At 53.9% G+C, this 19,995-nt stretch overlaps 1 protein-coding gene across 5 annotated transcripts; it reads left to right on the top strand.

Annotated features, from left to right (window-relative positions):
• On the top strand, positions 1-17,981 carry CAPN11 (calpain 11). 5 transcript variants are annotated; one of them, XM_039231161.1, is made up of 22 exons: positions 6-233; positions 6,355-6,605; positions 6,963-7,032; positions 8,882-9,000; positions 9,859-9,992; positions 10,178-10,346; positions 11,588-11,671; positions 11,779-11,864; positions 12,100-12,174; positions 12,332-12,492; positions 12,728-12,897; positions 14,710-14,721; positions 15,029-15,240; positions 15,500-15,539; positions 15,638-15,706; positions 15,789-15,846; positions 15,982-16,046; positions 16,313-16,381; positions 16,831-16,909; positions 17,004-17,120; positions 17,578-17,636; positions 17,726-17,981. In XM_039231161.1, exons 1-22 carry the CDS (start codon positions 218-220, stop codon positions 17,750-17,752), a joined length of 2,142 nt encoding a protein of 713 aa, XP_039087092.1. In that variant the 5' UTR covers positions 6-217; the 3' UTR covers positions 17,753-17,981. The 5 variants fall into 5 exon arrangements, with proteins under 5 accessions (XP_039087093.1, XP_039087095.1, XP_039087092.1 ...); XM_039231160.1 differs by having other exon boundaries at positions 6,352-6,605; XM_039231162.1 differs by lacking the exons at positions 17,578-17,636; positions 17,726-17,981 and having other exon boundaries at positions 1-233; positions 6,352-6,605; positions 15,789-15,833; positions 17,004-17,094.
• The last annotated feature ends 2,014 nt before the right edge of the window (positions 17,982-19,995 follow it).

The raw sequence follows: 19,995 nt of genomic DNA, 5'->3' as shown, positions 1-19,995 counted from the left end.
GGCGGGGCCCAGGCAGACCCAAAGCATTTAGGTTACTGACCGTGACACCTATGGGGGACAGTGGGAAGGAGCACAGGAGAGGGAGGCAACTATTAAAACGTGCCGCTGCCCTGGGACTCCCCCTGCAATTGGAGAGTTCTGGGTGGGGGGAGGGGAACCCCCCTCCTCCCCCTCCCCCAGAACCTTCAACTGTCAAGCTACCAGGCTAGCCACCAGCATGCTGTACTCCCCAGGTAGGCGCTCATGGGCTTGTACCATTTCCGGACCTCTGCAGACCAGGGCCTCCCCGCAGTGGAAGGGGCCGTGTCCCCTTGAAGGTGACTCCTCCATCAGACTGAAAGCTCCCTAGGAGCAGATGGACATCTTCCTCAGACCGACCACTGATACTCAGACCCGCAGGAGCCCTTCCTCCTGTCTCCAGCTGGAGCGGAGAGGGGCCAGACACCCCACTGTCCCAGCTGCCTCTCAGAAAGGCTCGTATGAGGGAAGCCCCAGAGGCCATTAGAGAAGCAAAGCTCAGGGAACAGAGAGAACCCCTCCCCATCCCAGAAAAACTGGCCTCTTGATCCAGAAAGACCAGACCGTGCGACACAAGAGCAGGACTCTGTAGGCAGGCCTGGGGACCTGACCTCAGGACCTGAGGGAGACAGCACTGGCGAGAGGGGAGCTCAGACCTGAGCCCTTCCACCCGCCCCTCACCAGGCCTAGGAGGCCAGCTGGCTTCTACTATATGGGGCCCCTAGATCCTGGCTTCTGGGGCCCTCGCCGTCTGCCTGACCCCTGGGGGTGTAGGGCTAGCCCTAGGAGAAGCCCTGAGAAGTCTAGACAGCCAGCTTTGGAAACTCGGCTGTCCGCAAATCTGCAGGCCCTGCGTCCGTGGGGAAAGCCGAAGCAGACCCCTCAGGTACAACTCCCGGTCTGTAGAGGTGAGGGGGACACGAGATGCATGCCCGGCCCAGAGAGCATCCCGTCCATCCATGCCTTGTTTTACCCTACTGCCCTGGCCATCTGCCTGTCCTTCCCCAGCCAGGCTTATCCGTCTGTCTGTGTCTCAGCTTGCCCACACCTCTAGCCACACCTGTCAGGGCTCCCGTCTGTCACCCTCTCCGGAGACGTTTTTGGTGATGACTGTGGTGGAGCGTGTGTCTGTATAAGTGTCCCCGCCAGCCAGCTGAGTGACAGGCTCAGACCCAGCAGACTCAGTATACAGGACGTGAAGCTGGAGGCAGAACGGTGAGAAGTGACTCCTCAGGCGGGGGGCATGAGTGCAGCCATGGCCTGCTCCCTGACGTTCTCCGGCGTTCCTGGACACAGCAGCACCTCCTGTGGTCCTTCCAGACCCCCTGGGGAGCCCGGCACATCACTCCCTGCAGGGGGGAAGGGGAGCAGCCAAGTCAGAGGCGACCAGAGGCGACCCCGTGGTGGAAGGGCACAGAGCCCTTCACCTCTCTGTGTGAGTGCCCTTGGGCCATTCACTCACCCCAGGTCTGTCGCCCTGAGCGCTATAGGACGCTTAGCAGCGTCGCTGGCCTCTCCCCGCTAGATGCCAGTACCATCCACCCGGTCCCCAGTTATGACAACCAAAAATGTCTCTAGACATTGCTAAGCGATCTCCCAGGTTGAGGACCACTGCCCTACGGCCTCCAGGCGGGCCCTGGGAGTGCTGTAGGCCATTCCTGCTCTGCTGGCCACGCGGGGTAAGGACCAGGTGATGAAACGAAATCAATCCTGATCCTCGTCGCCCTCTGGGACGTTCTGCCGCCTGCCTCTTCGGACCCTCTTCATCTGCACCCCTTCTTCACCCTCCAAGATTTGTCCCCCCACCACAAGTCTCCCTCCAAGTCTTTCCCCTGCTCTTCGAGCAAAGAAATTAGCCATTTCTTCCCCTGCTCCCCCCCCACCCGCCACCTTTATTCACCCTACCGTAGGGGAGCAGAGTGAGCTTAGAGCAGAGAAAAGGGGGCAGTCGCTCTCCCCCAGAACCTCCCAATGATCCTACCTGACCTGGTGGCCTCTCTCCCTGGCGCCTGATCCTTGCCTCTGCGGCCCGTCCGGCTGAACCTGAAGGAGGGGAGTCCGAGGAGGGGCCTCTCAGAGCTCCATGCAGGGGTGTGTTCCTCGGTGCCCGGCACAGAATACATGACCCAAAAATGTGGCTGAGATGAGCTACAGTTTGCTTCAAAGAGCGCAAACGCAGCCACAGAGACAGACAGGCACACAGACGATCCCAACATGTTGAGTAGAAGTGTCCCTGCATCCTTACGGTCACTGAGCGCTGAGAAGGAGGGGGGGTGTTACATGATCGCAGTAGGAACTCCACAGATGCTAGTTACCCAGCCAGGTCAGTGAGGGAAAGGCAACCAACATTTTCTGAGCGCCTCCTGAACGCCAACCTTTTTCGTGTCTGTTGCATCATTTAAACCTGAAACACCCTTCAAGGTAGGATATAGTGGCCTCTTTATAAAAACCAAGGCTCAGAGATGTAAAGCAGCATGCCCAAGGTCACACAGCTATCCACTCTGGTTTGGTGCAGCCCGGGGCTGCTAACCAAGAATCAGCTGCTTTCCCAACCCTTTATCCATCTTCCGTTCTGTCTCCTGGATGAGAGGAAGTGACTTAAGGACCACCTAGAGGCTGTAGTAAAATGGAGGAAGCCTAGGCTGGAGTGATGGGTGAGAGCACGGACCAGCCTGCCTCGGTGTGACCCTGACTGACTCTGCTGCCCACCGGCTATCCAGCCTCGAGGAAGCTCAGCCTCTCTGGGCCTTGGTCCTCCCCCCTTGTAGCAGGGAGACATAATAATAATAAACCCAGCCAATAGGGTTGTGAGGATTCACTGAGTTAATGCACATAAAGCACTTAGAACTATGCCAGGCAGGCTGAGTCCTCCAACACTGTTAATTATTATTTTTATAACTGCTCTATAAATGCTAGTTACTTTTTTTTTTTTTTTAACCATGCTCTGTGCTCAGCATGGGCCCCAGTGCGGGGCTTGACCCATGACCCGAGCCAATAGCAAGAGCTGGATGCTCACCCAACTGAGCCACACAGGCGCCCCAGTGCTAGTTACTTTTACAACTAGGGGAGATTTCTGACATCTTCACATCACAAACAATTGGTTCTGTGGAAGAAGCAAAAGACAGGATCCCGAGTCTGTACTGAGCAAACGCACCTTAATCCTTACAGCCAATGAACTTTTCTCCTTGGGGACCAGGAAACTCCAGGCACCAGGGACCCCAAGGGGACCCCAGAGTAGCCTTTATGCTGTGGTCAGGAACTTTGCTCATTGTCTGCGCCAATGCTCTGGCTTCCCTAGGCTGGGGTGAGCTCTTTTTTGATAAGATAGAAACTGAGAGGCTCCTCCCTTCTAGGAGCACTGGGGAACATTATTCAAACTGTCTATTGAGCACCTACTATGTACTCAATGTAGCAGCAAACTAAAGACAAAAAAAAAAAAATCCCTGCCCTTCTAATTTTTCATTCTACTGAGGGAGACAAATAATACATAAAATGTATAGTTTATCAGGGATGAGAGCAAGACAGGGAGTTGGGGGACAGGGTAGGAGAGAGAAAACAGATTTGCAAACATTCATGAAAAATCACTACAGTGCAATGGAAGGCATTCATTCATTCATTCATTCATTCATTCATCCATCCATCCACTGAAAGAATTTGTCAGCCCCTGCCAGGGCCAGGTGCTGTATGAGACAGATGGAGTTTTGGGGTGTTTTTTTTTAAGTTTATTTATTTAGTTTGAGAGAGGATAGAGAGTGAGTGCACAGAGGGGAGGGGCAGAGAAGAGGGAGGGAAAGAATCCCAAGTAGGCTCCAACATGGAGCCTGACATGGGGCTCGACTCACGAATCATGAAATCATGACCTGAGAGGAAACCAAGAGTCAGATGCTTAACTGATGAGCCATGCAGGCACTCCAGGAGACAGATGGAACCTAATAGTGGCCAGAGGAGCCCCCACATCCACCCTTGAGAGCTCACAGACCAGTCAATTCAGCAGGCAGGCAGGGATGGGTGTCACAACAAAGGAAAGTGTTGGGCGTGAGGGTGGCCCCAAACTCTGCAGGGGCACATTACGGAAGGGCTTCCCCAAGGACATGGCATTGAGCAGGGACTGGAAGGCTGAGCAGGACTGTCCCCAGTGGACAAGGTGTGTGCATGGGATCAGGAACGATCCCAGGTGGAGGCACACAGGCAGGAACCATCTGGTGCAGCTGAGAAACAGGGGCTGCCTGTGCAGGAAGGTGCGGGGCCTCTAGGTGGCAGCCTGGCTTGGGTTTGTCAGGCTACAGGGGGAGAGAACAGGGGCGTTACCGGACCTAGAGAAGTCCCAAGGAGACGCTGATGTGGGACAGGGGAATGGGTTGGCTTGGTTGGGGTAGTGCAAAGAGTAAAGGGGCGTCAGATAAATTTAGCCACAAATGGCCCGTGATCCCCTTAGTCGGTGAAGATGGGAAGATGGTGCTAGTCCCACAGGACTTCCCGCTGAGGGGATGTGCCTCCCTCGGGAGGTAGCTTCAGGAAAAGGTCATGGTCATGGGCCAGGGTGCCTGAGTGGCTTAGTTGGTTAAGCATCTGACTTTGGCTCAGGTCATGATCTCACAGCTCATGGGTTCAAGTCCAGCTCGGAGCTCAGACCCTGCTTTGGATTTTGTGCCTCTGTCTCTCTCTGCCCCCCACCCCCTGCTTGTGCTCTCTCTCTCTCTCAAAAATGTATAAATGTTAAAAAAAAAAAATTATGAAAATGGGGCGCCTGGGAGGCTCAGTTGGTTAAGTGTCTGACTTCAGCTCAGGTCATGATCTCACGGTTCATGGGTTCGGGCCCCGTGTCGAGTTCTGTGCTGACAGCCAGCTCAGAGGCTGGAGCCTGTTTTGGATTCTCTCTCTGTATCTCCCTCTCTCTCTGACCCTCCCCTGCTCACGCTACCTCTCTCTCTCTCAATAAATAATACATTAAAAAATTTAAAAGATGGGTGCCTGGGTGGCTCAGTCAGTTAAGCATCTGACTTCAGCTCAGGTCATGATCTCACGGTTCGTGGGTTCAAGTCCCGCATCGGGCTCTGTGCTGACAGCTAGCTTAGATCCTGGAGCCTGCTTCAGATCCTGTATCTCCCTCTCTCTCTGACCCTCCCCTGCTCACACTGTGTCTCTCTCTCTCAGAAATAAATAAAACATTAAAAAAATTTAAAAGATAATAATAAATAAATTTAAATTTTAAAAAATTATGAAAAAAAAAAGGAAAAAGTCACAGACCTAGTTTTTCTGCAGTTAGACTTAGTCCCATTCCCAGCCCTCACCCTGTGACCTTGGGCAAACCCCTTGACCTCCAGGTCCTTGCTTCCTCTTCCGGTAATTAAGGCTATTGCATGGATCTTTCTCGGGGCTGGTGTGCCTGGCACAGAGCAGACAGTACTCTTAGCCCTGTTATCGTAACTCTTCTCCTTGTCTGTCACCTCGAGGGAGGACGAATAGCTGAGATGCCCTGCTCTTGCCCCTTTGGAACTCAGCCCTCTGTGGCCTCAATCTAGATCTCACCTCTACACATCCCAGAGCCCTCCTGCCCATTCCGGTAGCTCCCCCTTCTTTTCCTCACTATGGATTCCTCCCACGCCCTGGCACTAATGAGGCTCTGTTTGACTTAGACCACATCCTTCTACTACTCTTGGTCTCTATATAGATTGGCCTATTTGGGGCATTTTATACAAACCAGTCATACAATAGGTGGCCCTTTGTGACTGTCTCCTTTCACTTAGCACAATGATTTCGAGATTCATCCATGTTGTAGCGTGGATGGGTACCTCATTTCTTTTTGAATGATATCCTTGCCTGAATGATACTCCATTGTATATATATTTCTCATTTTATTTGTCCCTTTATCAGCTGCTGGACATTTGGGGGTCTCCTCCCACTTTTTGACTATTGCGAATAATGCAGTGAATTTGTGTCCAAGTTTCTGTACCGATGTATACCTTCCTTTCTCTGGAGTATATGCCTAGAGGTGGAACTGCTGGACCATACGGTAATAATTCTATTTAACTGTTACAGGGTCGGCCAGCCCATTTTCCAAAATGGCGGCACCCTTTCGTATATCCACCAGCAAAGTATGAAGGTTCCAATTTCTCCACATCCTCGCCAACACTTGTTATCAGTCTTTTTATTATAGTCATCCTAGCGGGTGGCGCAAAGTGGTGTATCACGGTGGCCTTGATTTGCATTTGTCTGATGACTGACAGTATTGAGAGTTTTTTCATATGATTATTGGTCATATCTTTAAAAAAAAAATCTGTCCAGATCCCTTGTCCATTTTTTAATTGGGATATTTGTCTTTTCATCATTAAGCAGAGGAGGTTTTCACTGATCAGGGAATGGCGGCTCGCATAACCCAGAACCGACTCAAAGCCAAGGGCGTGGGCCAGTACCACAACGCCCAGAACTTCAATAACCAGAGCTTTGAGGACCTGCAAGCAGCCTGTCTGAGGAAGGGAGAGCTGTTCGAGGATTCCTTTTTCCCTGCCGAACCCAGGTCCCTGGGCTTCAAGGATCTGGGTCCCAACTCCAAAAATGTGCAGAACATCTCCTGGCAGAGGCCCAGTGTGGGTACTGGGAGGGGAGGCATGGACTGGGGTGGAGGGCTGTTTGTAACCATGTCCCACTCTGAAATCCTCAGTCTCCCAACCCTCCCAATCCTGCCCCTGGAACTAGTCTCCACCTCCATTGGGGCTGGGGACAGTTCTGGACATGCTTAAGCAAAACCTCTCAGATAACCCCTGGGGAAGTCACTCACTGACCTTTGCTATCACACCCTACAACTCTGTCAAGCTGCTCTTGTGCCCTCCCCCACCCTGTCTTCCCCTAGAACTTGGAGGTGGGCATCTTGCTGCGGGAATGGCGAGATGGAGGTTGGGAGGGGATGTCCTGGACCCTCTCAAACCTTTATTCCTTCACTGCAGCAAATCACAAGAACTCCTCACTTCATTGCGAACGGGATCAGTCCTACAGACATCTGCCAGGGCGTACTTGGTGAGTAGGGAGCAGGATGGGGGCGGGGGAGGGGGAACACGGGAAGGAAGGTTGAGGTAGGGGGAGTGCCAGAGTGTATTTTGAGGCTGGGGGGCTGGGATTCCTAGATTCAGACAACCTCTCCTGTGTCCCTGCCCCTCTGCTTCTGTGGAGAGGGTAGTGAGACTGTCAGTATGTTCTCCCTGCTCTTCCCCCTAACCCCCTCCGCCCCACCCCCCGCCCCCAGTCTGATTCCAGCCCCTCCTGCTGCTAGCTGGGTCTGCGAGTAAGCTGGGTGGTCTACCCACTGCTACACAATAGATTGCCCCGGGCAACGACAAACCTCTGTCACCTCAGTTTCTGTGGGTTAGCGATTCGGAAGAAGCATAGGTGGGTGGGTGGGTCTGGTTCAGAGTGTCTCATGAGGCTGAAGTCAAGATGTCAGGCAGAGCTGTGCTCACCTGAAGGTTTCACGGGAGCTGAAGGATCCGCTTCCAAGATGGCGCCCTCACGGGCCAGGAGGCCCCGTTCCCTGCCATGTAGGCTTCTCCGTAGGACTGTTTGAGTGGCCACACAACGCGGTAACGGATTTCCCCAGACTGAATGACCCGAGAGAGGGAGAGAACCAAGAGGAAGCCATCATGCCTTTTGCCACCTTGTCTCGGGAGAACACACAGTCCCCTCCACCACATTCCATTTGTTAGGAACCAGCATGAAACCTGGCCCACACCCAGGGGGAGGGAATTAGGCTCCACCCCCCGAGGGGAGGATTGTCAAAGAGCTTGTGGAGGTATTTTTAAGCCACTGCGGGTGCCAGAATTTCCTCAGTCTGACGTTTGAAGTAAAGGACACTGGACTCCTCAGGCCACTCTCCCACGGGCTCCCATGACAGCCCCAAGGGATATCTCCCTCCCTAAGGAAGAGTTCTTCCAAACCCTTCCTTGAATCTTCAGGGATAAGACTGGGGTGGGCTTCCTCAGGGGCTGAGTTCTGCCGTATTTGTGGCAGAGAAAAGGGCAAGTTGGGGGCAGAAACCCAGGGGACCTCAGGCCCCATATCTGTCACTGTGGCTCAGGGGGCGACCGGAAGTGACCTGGCGTCTCCCTATTTAGGCATCCTTTTGGCAGTGGGGGATTGGAGTGTCTTTAACCCTCCTTTTCCCACCCTCCGCCTCCCACTAAGGGTACCCCAGGCAACCAGGGGCCATTGGCAATCACAGAAGCTTTCCCAGGGCCCTCAGCCTGGCCCAGTACACTCACTCAGGCTACCATCCTGCCCCATGGCCACCCCAGGACATCTGAGATCCGAGAGAGAGAGAGAGAGAGAGAGAGAGAGAGAGAGAGAGAGAGAGAGAACTCAGTGGATGACCTCAGACCAGGGATCCTGCCCCTGTGTCCCATCAATGCCTAGCTCCAGGGACGAGCCAGGGTACGGATGAAGCCCCTTGGGTCTCCAGCGTTATGTAACTGATATCAGGGAGAGAGGTCTTGATAGCTACACTGATGTAATCATGGAGTGGAAGTAGAAGGAGAAGGGGCGTGGGGGGAGGTGACTGGATTTGTTCAAGGGGGTGAGAGAAACCTGGCTCTCTCCAAGAGAAAGTAGCTCTCAGAGTGAGGAGCAAGACGAAGGCCAATTACCTCCTCCCCAAATCCCAAAACCAAAGCATCCAGCTCTAATTTGTGAATCTCTTCCCTAACAGGAAAGTAAAGAAGCTCATCCCCACCCCCACCGGGAGCCTGTTCCTTCAGCCCAGCTTCTCCCTACTAGATTTCTTCCTGAACACTTCTCAGTGGGAAGGCTAAGGGAGGGGGGCCACTGAGCCAGGTCCTGGGGGTGCTGGAGGGGAACCCCCTTCCTGTCTTTCCAGGGGACTGCTGGCTGCTGGCTGCCATTGGCTCCCTCACCACATGCCCCAAACTGCTGTACCGGGTGATACCCCGGGGCCAGAGCTTCAGGAAAAACTATGCAGGGATTTTCCATTTTCAGGTGAAGGATGGTGTGAAAGCCAGAGGTCTTTTGTGCTATGCTGTGTGTTAGTGTGTGTGTGTGTGTGTGTGTGTGTGTGTGTGTGTGTGTGTGTGTGACAGAGATAGAGAGTAGGGAGGAAGAAGAAATTATATTTGCTTTGAAGTTACATTTTTTCTTTTTGAAAAGTGATGTTTATTATGGTGGATTTTTGTCTAATTATCAGAGAAATATCTGCTCACTGAAGAAATCACGTAAGCTAATTTTTTAAAGCCCTTAAGGAAAATAATACTAATTATCTGGTGGTGGCCCCTCCTTTTCCTGCTTCTCCTCCTCTCCCTCTCCATCCGTCTCTTTCTGTTGGTAGAAACACGCATGTGTATGCGTGTGTGTGTGTGTGTGTGTGTGACACGGGGAGTCACTATCACATCGTTTTGGAAAGCTCTTTAAATTTAGCGACCTCTGGGCACATTCTCAATTCCCAAAATATTTCTGAGAATCCCAAGAGTTTTTAAGTTCTAAATTTAAAATCGCTGAAGCCTAGCCATGGTCAAAATGTGGGTGGGGTCCCTCTGGAGCCCATGGCAGAAACTGGAGATGAGGCTAAGGGTGAGTTTCAGGCTTTTCTCTGCCTTTCACTCACTTTTCAGCCATTCTGGGGACTGGGCTCTCCGACACTGGCGTGTCACTGATCCTGGCCACCAGGAGGTGCTCTTGCAACATGGTTCTCATATAAGGCGGGGGGGGGGGGGGGGGGGGGGGGGGGGGGGGGGGGGGTTGGTGCTGCGTAGTGAAGGTGTCTGCATGCCTGTGCTTGGAGGCTGGCCTGGGGCAGACAGATGTCCCAAGCCCCACTGAGGTCCACCTTGCTGCCCACAGATTTGGCAGTTTGGACAATGGATGGACGTGGTGGTGGATGACCGGCTGCCCACAAAGAATGGCAAGCTGGTGTTCGTGCACTCAGCGGAGCGCACGGAGTTCTGGAGCGCCCTACTGGAGAAGGCCTATGCCAAGTGAGTGCCCCAGGCCTGGGCTTGCCTCCAAGCCTGCCTGACAACTGGCAGCTACGGGGACAGCTGACCCAAGGAAAAAGGCAGAGGGAGCTCAGGGCATCCCTTCCTTCTCTCACCACACCCTCGCATGTCCAAGCTGGTCTCTCTATCCCAGAGCATAAAAGTGCCCCTCTCTGTACCCACAGGCTGAACGGGTCCTATGAAGCCCTGTCGGGAGGCAACACAGTAGAGGGCTTTGAAGACTTCACAGGGGGCGTGACCTATAGCCTCCAACTCCAGAAGCCCCCTCGGAACCTGCTGAGGATGCTTAGGAAGGCCATACAGCGATCCTCCCTCATGGGCTGCTGCATTGAAGTAAGTCGTCCTGGGTCCTATCTCAGGGCCTTTGTACTTGCTGTTGCTTTCAATCAGATGGTTCTTTCCCTAGGTAGCTGCATGACTGACCCCTCCTCATTCACATTTCAGTTCAAATGCCCCTTCCTCAAGCCTCTCTTCCCTACCTCCCACTCTAAATCAGCTGCTCTCACCTCCCTTTGCTTTCTACTTTGTTTTTGTTCTCTCCCCAACATTTATTGTGATCTGAAATGGTCTTACTTGGGACACCTGGGTGGCTCAGTCGGTTAAGTGAAATGGTCTTACTTATCAATGGAGTTATTCCCAGCCAATCTTCTGCCGACAGTTTCACATTCCCTGAGGGCAGTGACTTGGGTCCTTCACTGCTGGATCCTGGGACTTCAGATGCTGCTTGGCATGCAATAGACACCCAGCAAATATTTATTCAAATAAATAAATGAACCCAGAGTGGAACCGTAGGACCCTGTCATTTGCATCCTTGGCCACGTAACCCGGAGAAATGAAGACTTCAGAGCACACGAAAGTCTGCACACAAATGTTCATAGAGGCTTTCTTCGTAGTATCCAGAATCTGGGAACAGTCTAGACATCCTTGGGATATAACTCAGCCATAGGAGGAAATGAAGTATCGATACATGCAACTACTTGGGTGAATCCCAAGGGAATTATGCTGAATGAGAAAAACCAAGAGAGTTCCATACCGTATGAATCCATTCACATGACAGTCTTGGCAAGACAGATTTTTTTTTAATGTTTATTTTTATTTGAGAGAGACAGAGACAGAGTGCCAGCAGGGGAGGGGCAGACAGAGAGGGAGACACGGAATTCGAAGCAGGCTCCAGGCTCTGAGCTGTCAGCACAGAGCCCCGTCGCGAGGCTCAAACTCACTAGCCGCGAGATCTTGACCTGAGCCAAAGTCGGACGCTTACCCGACTGAGCCACCCAGGGGGCACCTAGGTTAAGGGTCCGACTCTGGATTTGGGCTCAGGTCGTGATCTCACAGTTCATGGGATCAAGTTGAGTCTGGCTTTGCACTGACAGCACGAAGTCCGCTTGGGATTCTCTCTCTCCTTCCCTCTGCCCCTCCCTCCATCCCTCCCTCTCTCTCTCTTTCTCTCTCTCTCTAAAAATAAATAAATAAACTTAAAAAAAAAAACCCTGAACCCCAAGAGTGCTCACATCTCTCCGGATGCCCCGGTGCATCTGACTAGATCCGGATTTTCCTTCCTCTCTGTGCTGCAGTTCACCAGCGAAAGTGAGTTGGAGACCATGACCCAGAGGATGCTGGTGAGAGGGCACGCCTACTCCGTGACCGGCCTCCAGGATGTGAGTCTGCCAAGGGCACCCTACCCAGAGACCCAGACCGAGGAGAGGAGAGTCCCTCCCGCCCCTGACCTTTAGCCACACCCCTCCCACCACACCCCTTCCACCAGGTCTTCTACGAAGGCAGGGCGGAAACACTGCTTCGGGTCCGGAACCCCTGGGGCCGGGTCGAATGGAACGGAGCCTGGAGTGACAAGTAGGTGCCCCTGAGCGGCACTCTCAGGTGAGGGGCAGAGCGCACAGCCGGCCCACGAGCGAGGCGGTGCCACAGATGGACCGGCCGGCGTCCCAGGGCCAGCCGCTCCCCACTAGCGCCTCCGTCTAACTCAGGAGCCCCAGCAGCAGGCATTCGGCGGGGAGGGAATCGCCTGGGGAGGAACAAAATACCTCCTGAGCCTCCCTTCTCCTTCCACCTCCTGTCTCTGCTCCAGCGCCAGCGAGTGGGACAAGGTGGCCCCAGAAACCCAGCAACAGCTGCTGCAGAAGAAGGAGGATGGGGAGTTCTGGTCAGTGCGGCTGGGGGTGGGATTCTTTCTGCCCCCACGCCCCGTCCCTTCACCTCCTCCGCCACCCTCCCACCCTCCCTTTGATGGGGAGGCTGGGGGGAGGTGCCTACAGGCGCGAGGGTGCCGCAGGCTCTAGCCTTCACGCTCTCCACCACAGGATGTCCTATCAAGACTTCCTGGACAACTTCACGCTCCTGGAGATCTGTAACCTGATGCCTGACACGTTCTCCTGGGACGACAAGGCCTGTTGGCACACCACCTTCTACGAGGGCAGCTGGCGGCGGGGCAGCACTGCGGGGGGCTGCAGGAACCACCTCGGTGGGTGGCTGGACTCGGGGTCCACGATGAGGTCAGGGGACCGGCGGATCCCACCAGGCCCCGCCGCCCGCCAAGGAGGCCGGCGTGCGGCTGGGAAGCGGGTCCGCCCCGGGAAGGGCGGGGCCATGCCTCGGGAGGGGCGGAGCCATGCCTCGGGGGGGCGGAGCCATACCCCGGGAGGGGCGGAGCCATACCCCGGGAAGGGCGGAGCCATGCCGACCTGCTTCTTCCACAGACACTTTCTGGACCAACCCCCAGTTTAGGATCTTTCTCCCCGAGGAGGACGACGACCCAGACGACGACGAAGCTGTCTGCACCTGCCTGGTGGCCCTGATGCAGAAGAACTGGCGGCGGGCACGGCCCCACGGAGCCCAGCTGCAGACCATTGGCTTTGTCATCTACGCGGTGGGTGCCCCAACGGGTCCCCCCCAGCCAGTCTCGTTCCCTCTCCTGGCCTCACCCCCTTCAAGACCCTTCCAAAGGCCTTAATGAAGAGTAACGCCTTCCAAGAAGAGGAAGGAGATGGAGTGCCAGGGAGGTGAGGTTACTCGCCCAAGCTCACACAGCCAAGGCTCAGAAACAGAGCTTGTGTCCTGCTTCCCAGACTCTCTGAGACTGCTCCACGCTGTCCCCAGGTCTCCCCTCCCCAGACACTGCACCCAAGCGTTGACTCCAGCGGCCAAGAGAAACCCCTGACCATGTTTTTGAAATTGTGCTTTGCAAAGTCCTCTACATGACAGTATGTTCAAGTACTTATGGAGCACCTACTGTATGCCACACCTCCCAGTCTAGCCTCCAAAAAGAGACACAAGCCTTGCCCTCCTGCTAGGCTATGAGTCCACCAAGTTAACAGACACCAAGCATGCCTCAGGGTATCTCCAAGGTTAGGGGTACCTGGGTGGCTCCGTCAGTTAAGCATCTGACTTCGGCTCAGGTCATGATCTCACGGTTCATGAGTTCAAGCCCCGCATTGGGCTTGGTGCTGACAGCTCAGAACCCGGAGCCTACTTCGGATTCTGTGTCTCCTTCTCTCTCTGGCCTTCCCCCATTCTCTCTCTCTCTCTCTCTCTCTCAAAAATAAATAAACAGTAAAAAATATTTTTTTAAAAGATATTTCCAAGATTAGCTGTGGTCCTTCAGGAAAGTTTATATTCTCCACCTCCCACCTGGAGCTCTGCAGGCCGTCAGCTGTGGGTTCTGGTCACCCTACAGGACAACAACCCCCTTATCTTTTTTGTTTAATATTTATTTTATTTATTTTTGAGAAAGAGAGAGAGAGACAGCAGGGGAGGCACAGAGAGAGAAGGAGACAGGAGACAGAGAATCCCAAGCAGGCCCTGTGCTGCCAGCGCAGAGCCCAAGGCGGGGGCTCGAACTCACGAATGGTGAGACCTTGACCTGAGCCGAAATCAGGAGTCAGACGTTTAACTGACTGAGCCACCCATGCGCAGCTACAACCTACTTATCTTGGTGTAACTCCCCTTTTTTACAAACTTATTTTTGTTCAATGGTCAGTTTCAGGTATCACGTGTTAACTGCCTGCAGGGTGTGAGGGTTCCGTGGAAAATGCTCATGTTTAGGAAAATGCTCTCCTCAATTTTCTTTTTTTTTTTAATAATTTTTTTTACTGTTTTATTTATTTCTGAGAGAGAGAGAGAGAGACAGCGTGAACAGGGGAGGGTCAGAAAGAGAGGGAGATACAGAATCTGAAGCAGGCTCCAGGCTCTGAGCTATCAACACAGAGCCCGACGCGGGGCTCGAACCCACAAACCGTGAGATCATGATCTGAGCCAAAGTCGGATGCTTAACTGATTGAGCCACTCAGGCTCCCCTGCTCCCCTCAATTTTCATCCTAGCTCTTTTCCTTTTTAGCACCGTGAAATTGGGCATGTTACAATCCCCTCTTGAGATTCGGTTTCCTCTCCTTAACCTGCAGTGGTAAAAACCTCCCCTGGCAAAACTTTGTGTAAACTATACTTTGCTGTCCAAAACTGAGGGATTCTCAATATTAACACTAGGACTTTTGGCTATCAGAACCCATGCCCTGCCCCACCACCAGTGTCTCAGTGCCCTTAACACCCCCCAACACACACACACACACACACGCACGCACGCACGCACGCACGTACACACGCACGCACGTGCCACCTGGCTTCTGCAGGCCTGAGCCCCTTCACCATCCTGGGAGTCTGACCTTCCTCTCTCTCCTCTTCCTAGGTCCCAAAGGAGGTACAGAAGACGTGGGGCTCGATTTTGGACAGGCACTGCCCCTTCTCTGCTGCATGTGGATAGGCAAGGGGTGGAATTCAGCCAAGGGCTCTCAGGGCTACTGGGTTAGGATTCTAGTGCCCCGGGGCCCTGGGTGGGAGTCAGGCAGGAGACACCGGGTTACTTGCCAGGTGGGTGGTTTGCAGGACTGTGCAGTTTGTGGTCATGCCTCCCTCTCCCAGTCTTGCCCAGGTAGGCTTCACTTTCGGGGTCCCTTTCTGCCTATACTCGCATGCCAGCCCTGTACCCACCTCCAAGGCACATATAGTTTCAGAATATCCAGGAAACTCGCTTGAAGAAGGACTTCTTCATAAAGTATCAGGACCAGGGCTTCTCAGAGATCTTCACTAACTCCCGGGAGGTGAGCAGCCATCTCCGGCTGCCTCCCGGGGAATATGTCATCGTCCCCTCCACCTTTGAGCCGCACAAGGATGCTGACTTCCTGCTACGGGTCTTCACAGAGAAGCACAGCGAGTCCTGGTGAGGAGGCCCACCTCACTGCTCCAAGACCACTTGCCCAAGCTCAGGGAGCCGTCATCCGGTCCTCCCCAACTCTGTCAGGGAAACTGAGGCAGAAGGAAGGGGAGTCTCCGCAGCAAGCCAGAATCAGAACCCAGATCCCATGGAGCTTGCTCCATGTTGCTTCAGATACGTGACACGATCGCCCCACAACCACCCCATAAATTCCCTGCCTCCCCGATCCCGCATAACCTGTGAACTTTCTTTCACTTTTGCTCAGGGAACTGGATGAAACCAACTATGCTGAGCTACTCCAAGAGGTGAGGGGATGCTGTGGGGTAGAGGGACTGGAGGAAGCATCTGAGGAGTGTGAAAGAACTTTTTAGATTGGGTCCCTTTCCCACTCCTTTCCCCCCAGGAGAAGTTCTGTGAGAATGACATAGACCAGGACTTCATACATTTGTTTGAGATAGTGGCAGGAGGAGAGGTGAGAGGCTGAGAGCCGGGCACCCAGAGGAGGGGGGCGGGGTGAAGGTGCCAGAGCAGGGACTTACGGTCCCCCTTCCTAGGACAAGGAGATAGGCATGTATGAGCTACAGAAGCTGCTCAACAAGGTAGTCATCAAACGTGAGTCTTCCACCCCCTCCCCTGCCACTCGCAACCCTTCCTGCAGAGCTTGCACCCCCACCTGGGCCACTCCCTGCATCCCCTACGATGCCCTGCTCACTCTTTCTCTCTTCCTGCCCCTTCCCTCCCTCACAGTCAGAAACTTCAGGACACACGGCTTTGGCCTGGATGTGTGCCGCTGTATGGTCAACCTCATGGATGTATCTTCTTGGCCAGCACTTTCCCACCCTTCACCCCTACCCCCAAGCCGGGCCCCCAGGTGGCCACCGTTCTGACCAGCCATGCCTTCCTTCCTGCTGGGGATGAGGCTCTGAGGCAGCAAAAGATGCCAGTTCTTCTGGCTGTTGCCATAGTGACCACACAAATGCCCCAGGTCTCATATACCCCGCTTGGGGAGCCTCTCTCCTTCCCTGGCTCCAAGATGCCATCTTCACTCCCTCTTCTGGCATCCTTGACCACCCCCCAGAAAGATGGCTCTGGCAAGTTGGGGCTCCTGGAGTTCCAGATCCTATGGAGAAAAATCAAGAAATGGACGGTAAAAAACATTGAAGGAGGAGTTTATGGTGGGGGAGGGGGAGGTCCTCAAAAGTGATGGGGATTAATAAGGATGATGCTGGAACTGAGCCCCTGACTACACACACACACACACGCAAACACACACGCACATGCGCACACACACACAGGACAGGATCTGTTGAAGTGTTGGTATATTAGTTAGTCAGGCTATTTAACAACCAATATTATCCAGGCACCACCAGCTTAAAGGATGGGTGCAGAGGGCCCAGCTGGGAGTGGGTCTTTCTTAAGCCCCTCCCCCCGCCAGAGGCTCCCTATAGTCACTAGATGCCAGAAATATTGGGCGCTCAGGGTGGGGGGCAGGGTAGGCAGCGGGGGTCTTGGGTAGTCCTTGTAGCTTATCTGTACTGAAGTATTTAATTATTTCCACCACCGTGCTACACACACCCCTTGTGCCTGTCCCTTCAGGACATCTTCCGAGAGTGTGACGAGGACCACTCAGGCAGCTTGAACTCCTATGAGATGCGTTTGGCCATTGAGAAAGCAGGTTAGCAGGGGCTCAGGAGAGGGTTTGGGGGCAGGGAGGGAGGATGTGGCGACCGGAGGGCTGGACTCCCCCTCTGCACTCCTCTCTCCCCCAGGCATCAAGCTGAATAACAAGGTGACGCAGGTGCTGGTGGCCAGGTATGCAAACGATGACATGATCGTGGATTTTGACAGCTTCATCAGCTGCTTCCTGAGGCTGAAGGCCATGTTCAGTGAGTCAGTCGTCTGCCCCCTCACCACCCTGGGTCGGGGACCACTGGCCCCCTCCCACACACTCACATGAGGAGCACTGCTCCCACACCGTCCCCCTCTTTAGGGCACAGGTGATCTGGGTTCAGATCCACATCACTTGTTGGCTCTGTGCCAAGTCACTTTATCTCTCTGTGTCTTCATCTTCTTTTTCACCCATAAAGTGCAGGCAATAATAGCATTGTCCTCATAGGATGGAGGTACAGAATATATGAGTTCGTGTATGGCGACCCTCCGTATGTGGCTCATGGGAAGGCTTGGAGCTGTGATCATTAACTCCTTCCTGGGCCGAGGGTTAGCTGGGATGCAGCAAGGGACAGCTTCTGAGGCCCTTTCTGACCTCCTGCTTCTTTGGGAGTGGGTCTTGCAGACCACAGACTCAGCTCTCAACCCCCTCCCCTTGCCTCTTCTCCCGAACAGCATACTTTCTATCCATGGACCCCAAGAATACTGGCTACATTTGCTTGAATCTGAACCAGGTACTTGCGGCTCCCCCTGCCCTCCGCCTCCCCAGCCATCCTGCCCCACCCCTCCCCACCATCCTTGGCTGTTTCTCTTCCCCCCACAGTGGCTGCAGACTACCATGTGGGGATAGAGGAGCCACAGAGAGCCTGGCTCCCACTACCACCACTGCGGGGCTCCGGGCTCCGGGCTCAGGGGCAGGAGACTCCTCGCTGCTCTGGGCTCTCCATTCCCTGCCGATGGAATGGGCTCCAGGCACCATGGGCCCCAGGCGCCATGCTTACTCCATGGGCCACTCTCCCAGACCAAAATGTTTCTCTTTTTCCCCAGCCAGCTTCTGGTGGCGGGATTTCCCCCAGTCTCTCTCCCTCCCTGAGTATATTCTATTGAAGTTTAAGTGTCACTTCCCCAGGGGCTGTGGAGGCTCTCAACACCTTCCAGCTCACACTTACCTGCTGCCTACCCCTCCAGGCTAGGACCCTCCCTTCTCTCCCTCCCTTGGGGGCATTATTATAATAAACAGCCCATGCCACTGACTTCTGCGTCTCCGTACTTCTATGCCAAGAAAATTCTGGCAGCGGTGGAAGTCACTTCCCCAGCACCTAAGAGAGGCCCCAGGAGCTCTCAGTTAGGGTGATCCCATTCCTACTTCCAGGGAGGAATGTGTGACTCTCACGAAAACTAGAGGGCGCTGTTGACATTTATGGGCAGCACCAGGGATGCTAAAGGCAAGACAGTCCCTCCCCGAGGACCGCCCAGAGCGAGGTACCAAGGAGCAACATCTGAAGAGAGGGCATTGGGCAAAGTTAGGGGCCCATGGGACCCTAGCCTCCTCTCTCATCCCCTCCCCCAAACTGGGGTCTCCAAAGGTGGCATTGCAGGTGTCTCAAAGGCTAAAATGCCAGCACCCACATGAGCCAGCCGGTCATAGAAATAAAGTGACTCTCCTGGGTGTGAGGCAGGAAGGGTGAGGATTCTGGCAACAGATGAGCTCCTTCCTGCTTGAAACGTGCTCTGATTCAAATAATCTGTGTTGTTAGAGATTTGCTACTGCCAAACTACTGCCCTCACAGGACCCTTGATTGTCCCATTCTTGACCTTGGAGTCTCTGCTGCAGCGAGAAGTCCATACCACGTGCAGCAGCCCCTCAGCACATCGCCCATCCTTCCAGATCTTTCCGTGGCTTCCCCTCCAGTCTCTCTGGACTGGACACCCGGGCCTGTGCATGTGAGCTCTTCAACCTCTTGGCCAGAGGCAGCCTCCAAGTCCCTTTAGCTTAGGGACCTGTCCACGTAAAATGCATCTAGATCCTTCCTGCATCTGTGTGCACTTTCCTCCTGTCCTCCGGCAGGTGGCTGGTTTCAAGTTCCTTCCTGCAGCAGTGGTCTGAGGCTTCCTTCCATTTGCACAGCTTATGCTTGGGAGGGGGCTGGATTTCCCATCTCCCCTGATCAGGTGACTAATTCTCTGTACCAGCCCGGCCCCCCTGTCTCCTTTGAGGCCTCAAAGGCTAACCGGGGTCCTCCACCCTCTCTCTCCTCCACCGCCCCCACTGCCTCCCAGGAATCCTTTCCGCCAGCCACCTCCCTCTTCCTTCCTCTTCCCTCTGCAAGTCTAAGAGACTAAGAGAAGGTCACACTCTCTTGAGGAGCCTCTTAAAGACTGGTTCCTCCACGCCACCTTCTGCCTCCTTTTGTCCACAGAGCTGCTCTCTAAGGTTCCTGGGGGTCAGGGCAGGGATCATCTGGGGAGGTCCGAAAACTAGAAGGTCCTTCGAGCTTTTGAGAGGTCCTGGGCAGTCCCACTTGGCTCTGGGAAGCCCACCAAGATGCCAACCCCATGTCCTGCTCCTTGTCCTGACACGAGGTGCCGCCAACTTCCATCTGGGTGGCTTCGGGCAAGTTATTTTACTTCTCTGGAAGTCTCCTTTTTTTTTTTTCTTACTTGTGGGTTGGGGGTGTTAAACAACAAAAACCTAACAGACTAACTTCAGAGATCAACTTGGCTTTATTGAACAATTAATGAATTGGGCAACATCCCACTTAGCAAACAGAAAAAAAGCTCTGTCCAGCTGTAGAAAAGGTTTGTTAAGGGCAGGCGGTGGGGGAGGGGAAGGAAATTATTAGCAGAGTGTATTGTTTTAGGTAAGATTACCATCCTGAGGCCTCTCCATAAATTTCCTAGTGTTGTCTAGGTAATTCCAGGTTGACTGATTAAAGATCACATCCCTGGGAGGATTAAAACTACAGTTAGGTTAGGTATTTAAGTCTGGGTTTGGCTTGCTGCTGTGGGCCTTAGCATAAGCAACTCCATGTGCCATGTGGGGCCTGGGATTTTCTTTTCTTTTTAGCAATTTCTTTCTTTCTCTCTCTCTCT

The sequence above is a fragment of the Hyaena hyaena genome, unplaced genomic scaffold (assembly GCF_003009895.1).
Source record: "Hyaena hyaena isolate Hyena2069 unplaced genomic scaffold, ASM300989v1 scaffold_55, whole genome shotgun sequence".
In the NCBI taxonomy this organism is placed as follows: Eukaryota; Metazoa; Chordata; class Mammalia; order Carnivora; family Hyaenidae; genus Hyaena; species Hyaena hyaena.
This window is presented reverse-complemented; position numbering and strand designations above follow the sequence as displayed.

Bases quoted from the DNA above. Each gene is read 5' to 3' on its own strand.
- CAPN11 (XM_039231160.1), top strand. The intron at 15,707-15,788 runs GTGAGAGGCTGA...CCCCCTTCCTAG, and splicing joins AGATAGTGGCAGGAGGAGAG to GACAAGGAGATAGGCATGTA. The intron at 16,047-16,312 runs GTATCTTCTTGG...ACCACCCCCCAG, and splicing joins GTATGGTCAACCTCATGGAT to AAAGATGGCTCTGGCAAGTT.